At 36.5% G+C, this 4772-nt stretch overlaps 2 protein-coding genes across 2 annotated transcripts; one reads left to right on the top strand and one right to left on the bottom strand.

Moving 5' to 3' along the window:
* Positions 1-993: 993 nt before the first annotated feature.
* Positions 994-2449, bottom strand: LOC142975942 (uncharacterized). The gene is made up of 2 exons (XM_076119106.1): positions 2358-2449; positions 994-1523 (listed from the first exon to the last, which is right to left on the bottom strand). Exons 1-2 carry the CDS (start codon positions 2407-2409, stop codon positions 1129-1131), a joined length of 447 nt encoding a protein of 148 aa, XP_075975221.1. The 5' UTR covers positions 2410-2449; the 3' UTR covers positions 994-1128.
* Positions 2450-3632: 1183 nt separating this feature from the next.
* Positions 3633-4280, top strand: LOC142976308 (uncharacterized). The gene has a single exon (XM_076119595.1). It carries the CDS (start codon positions 3633-3635, stop codon positions 4278-4280), a length of 648 nt encoding a protein of 215 aa, XP_075975710.1.
* The last annotated feature ends 492 nt before the right edge of the window (positions 4281-4772 follow it).

The raw sequence follows: 4772 nt of genomic DNA, 5'->3' as shown, positions 1-4772 counted from the left end.
TTATGTATTTAATTTAAAGTTATTTGATGTAACGACTACCTGATATATTTATAGTAAATTGTTTACGCGAATCCGCTTAATTATCGCCTATGATAATCTCTACGTTTTAGAACTATAATGGACTAGACAAACACCTTAGTAGTACCTGTACCTATACCTGTAGTCCTGTTAATAATAATTTCTGTGTGAGAAATTATTATTTTACGATATGTCAAGCTTTACCTTATCGGATCATGTAAAAATATAGCCTTTAAACTATATCATAGTCTTCCTCAACATTTTATTTAACCCACTGTCCCACTGCAGGGCATGAGTCTCCTCTTCAATAGACTCTCCTTCGACAACGAGGGAGGGGGACCACAGCATCATGCATATTCTAAAAGCAACCTCAAATTATTTTCACTTAAACAACAATTCAAACTCCAACAACAAAATTACAAATTCGTATCACATCTCTACCCTCCTAGAAATAGCTCTAAGATATATCAATACTGAACTAAAGCATAGTTCTTAACTGCATTATACATTCTCCGGCTTCTCGGCCACTTTGCCAACTGTGAGTACTATGACAGTTGCTTAGGGACTGCCCGAACTCCAGTTATTAATTTGATCTGTCAAGTTCGCCCGTCACGCTAAACAATGGACCGGCCCGTCCAGGGAATTATTTGTTTGCCCGTTTCTGATTGGTAGCTCAATTTGATTTGTTATTGAAAGAATAATTGGGGTTTGTGCAGTGTTTTGTTATGTTTGATATTTCTTTGATGTTTTATGGGTAATTTAAAGGTTGGTTACCTTTCTGTGTTTTGGTTAACTATCTGTTTAAAAATGTACCCTTTGACAGATCTTCTCACAACTTTTTTTATCGACATATTATTAGAACTAAATAAAGAAAAGACACTCGCAACACGAACCTAAAAATAATTTTACAACCTTATCAATTTTTGTTGAATAAAATCTACGATATCGTATCAGGTTAAAGGAAAGAACACATACTTTAATCTGTCCAACAGTTTTTATTCTTGCAATCTTATAAATCATAAAAGATAATCACACATTTATGATAATCATCTTGAATCACACTTAGTTTTATAGTTGCTTTTTGGTAGAGTTATACGCCCTCTTAAATATTTAAGCTTCTTTAGGCCACAGCTCACTTTGAACAAAAGTCAGGTGAAATCTCTGCATGGTACGGCTGCTGTAATTCTCCGCGTTATGACGAACAGTGGACACGAGTTGATAAGTTCCACTCATAGAAACACTAGCTCCTAGGAAGCCAACAGCACAGCTGGTGAAAGGCTGGACTGCTTCAAGGAAAGTCACGGGACCTTCGGGTAGTCGGTTCAGGGGGAAGGCTTCGTAGAGTTGGTTGTCGGGGTAGAGGATGTGGCAGGATTCCAAAGTGTCCAGGAAAGATTTGGGAATGCCAATAGTCTTGGCAATCAGAGGGTTTGTAATAAAGGTATGGTATTGATCTGCTAGGGTAATTTCGACTAAGTTGCGTGACGCAGGAACGCCAGCGAATCCTGAAACAAGAGACAGGTAGATTAGTTTTTCACATTTATTAAAGTTTTCCATACATAATTATTATGATATACTTGATCCCTAAAATACACACAAGCTGCTATTTTCAACATGCTCTTTAAAATCGGAGCCGGATATATCTCATTTTTGATTCTGAAATCTCCTCAATTTTATAAAAACTTGTTTCACTCAAAAATAAACTTCCAAGTTACTGAGTATTAAAATATCGTTTTTATATTTGGATACAAGTCACTTTCCATCAATCTCAACCTTGATGAAAATAGACAAAAAGTCGCAAGTAATGATATAATTTTGAAGGCGCCAGAACTTATTTATTTGACAAATCCTTTTTTAGACCCAAAAACTTTTGCTGCCATTTTCCATTTCATTTCTACGTCCTTTCAAATTGTCACATTTATTTTAACTTTGCCTTTTGATATATTGCCAAAATCTTTTTCACACTGAAAATGTTTTCACAAATTTTGGCTTCGAAACCCTTTCATAATTCATTTCTTAGAGTAAAAAATTTAAGTCACCAATAGGGTCACGGTCAAGCCGTAGACAAAAAACTTATTAGTAGCATTTGACACAATAACTACAATGTAAAGGACATTTTTGTACTGTTTTCGACAACCGGCATGCTACTGACAATTTTGTATGAAAACACAATTAGCACCCCTAACGTCCTTTTCTAGAACAATTTTCTTTAAGTTAATCAAACGCCTACTAGTAGATAATACCGATTATACAATATCACGCTACAGGACACAAATTTAGCACTAAATGGATCACTTATAACAAAAAATAAAGACAGTAGATATAATAAATAAAAGCACCTGGAGCGACTGCTGCAGCAACCACAAATAAAATCAAGAATTTAGCTGTCATTTTGATGTCTAATGAGAATAAACTGTACAAAGGAACTGAATACAAACCTTTATAGAATTTTCATAGATTATGCAATACAATCTCTTATTAATCCGCAATCAAATCAGCGACTCACGATTAGTTGTCTACAGATTTTATCAAAGTATTGTAGTAAATATTGGATATTCAGATTGTAAAAAATCAAACATTTGCCGATTTTATCTGCTTGCGAGGGTTCCGTATCCATATCAAACAGGAACCTTATTACTAAGACTTTGCTGTCCGTCACCAGGCTGTAACCCATGCACCGTGATGGATAGAAAGTTGAAATTTTCACTCTGGTATGGTCTCTGTTGTCATTATAATAACAAATGCTATAAACATAATAAAATAAATATTTTAAGGGGCTCTGATACGACAAACGTGTTCTTTTGCCGCTTTTTATAAATAACGTACTTAAATGTACCGAGCAACACTTCGAGCACAAGTCTAAGACGCACTTGATCGGTTCTTTTTTGTTTAAAAGGATGACCACAAAAACAGCTGATTGTTTTATGCCGTTCATCATCTAAGTCTATCGTGAAATAGAATTATTTGTTAAGATATTATAATAATACTAGCTGACCCGGCAAACGTTGTTTTCTATCTAAACCATTCTCAGATCCCCTTGAACACACACAAAAAATTTCATCAAAATCGGTCCAGTCGTTTAAGAGAAGTTCAGTGACATACACACTTACAGAAGAATTACGAGTATATATATAAAGATATATATTTTTATAGTAAGTAAGTACCTATGATCGTTTATACAGGATGTTTTCAGAATAAAATAAAACAAAAATTCCGTGTGGCAGGTAAATTGAAAACGATAAATGTTGATTAACACTTTGATTAGATGTTGTCAACTATACTATATTGAGTTTCGACTGATTAAGTATCGAGATACAGTCGATTACGACTTGATACTGAATCAGTATTAATTTATCATCTATAATTAACATTTTTAAATTACAAGAAATTGTTACTATCAAAATCATATAATGTAAAGTACGGATTTATTATATTACCAAGAATTTAAAAATTAACCTGTTTATGACAAAATTTAAACTGTTTCGGACTACCTATGGACTTCACCGAAACTTTTTAATTTGTATATTGACCGCCTGATTGGAGAGCTGAGCAGCACAGGAATTGGATGTCATATCGAGGGAATTTGTGTTAACAATATTAGCTACGCAGATGACATGGTGCTGCTCAGCCCTTCAATCGGAGCGTTGCGCAAGTTACTTCGAATATGTGAAAGGTATGCGGAGGCCCATGGGCTCAGATACAATGTTAAGAAAAGTGAGGTTATGGTTTTTAGAGCTCCCAAAAAAGATTACTCAGATATACCACCCGTCTCACTCTACGGTACACCTTTAAACAGAGTCACTCATTTCAAGTATCTGGGCCATTGGGTCACTGAAGACCTTAAAGACAACATGGATATGGAGAGAGAACGTAGGGCGCTGTGTATCCGCTGTAATATGTTGGCTCGCAGATTCGCACGTTGTACTGAACAAGTGAAGGTCACACTATTTAGGGCATTCTGTCAGACCTTCTACACGTGCAGTCTGTGGGCCAATTACACGCAGGGGACGTACAGCGCTCTGCGTATACAGTATAATAATGCGTTCAGGGTGTTGATGGGGCTGCCGCGCTACTGTAGCGCGAGTGGCATGTTCGCGGAGGCGCACGTGGACGGCTTCCATGCGATCATACGCAAGCGCTGTGCCTCGATGCTAGCCCGGGTGCGCAGCAGCCCCAGCACCATGCTGACGACGTGTGCCGGCCGCTGGGACTCGGTACTGTTGGCACACTGGATAGGCCTCCACACGAGAGCAAGCGCCTGACTTATGTGTACTTGTATTTGTATTTTTACTAACATTAGACTAAGAACATTGTTACTAACAAGAATATGGACAAAGTCTGAAATAAATGTTATTATTATTATTATTATTATGGAGGGTATTAAATATTATTCTTTACGAAGATTCTTAGCAGTCTTTCTTCCAACTATGTTGGAGTCGACTTCCAGTCTCATCGAATGCAGCTGGATACCAATATTTTATATGGAGCGACTGCCTATCGAAACTCCACAACACAGTTACCTGAGCTATAACACGATACCTTTCCCTAAGTCTGGCTGTCACACTTTCAAGCTTCTACGAATCTAAATACAGTCCATATTTTTATAAATATTGTTTTGATAAACACAATAAAGTTTATTGCATTGCAGGATACGGGAGAGTATGTAAAATTTGTGGGTAAATACGAGAGCATACAGCACCTGTGGCGCAATTTATTGTATAGGCTTAAATTGTACAATTTGTTCAGTACATTTG

Source organism: Anticarsia gemmatalis, chromosome 10, assembly GCF_050436995.1.
Source record: "Anticarsia gemmatalis isolate Benzon Research Colony breed Stoneville strain chromosome 10, ilAntGemm2 primary, whole genome shotgun sequence".
Taxonomy (NCBI): Eukaryota; Metazoa; Arthropoda; class Insecta; order Lepidoptera; family Erebidae; genus Anticarsia; species Anticarsia gemmatalis.
This window is presented reverse-complemented; position numbering and strand designations above follow the sequence as displayed.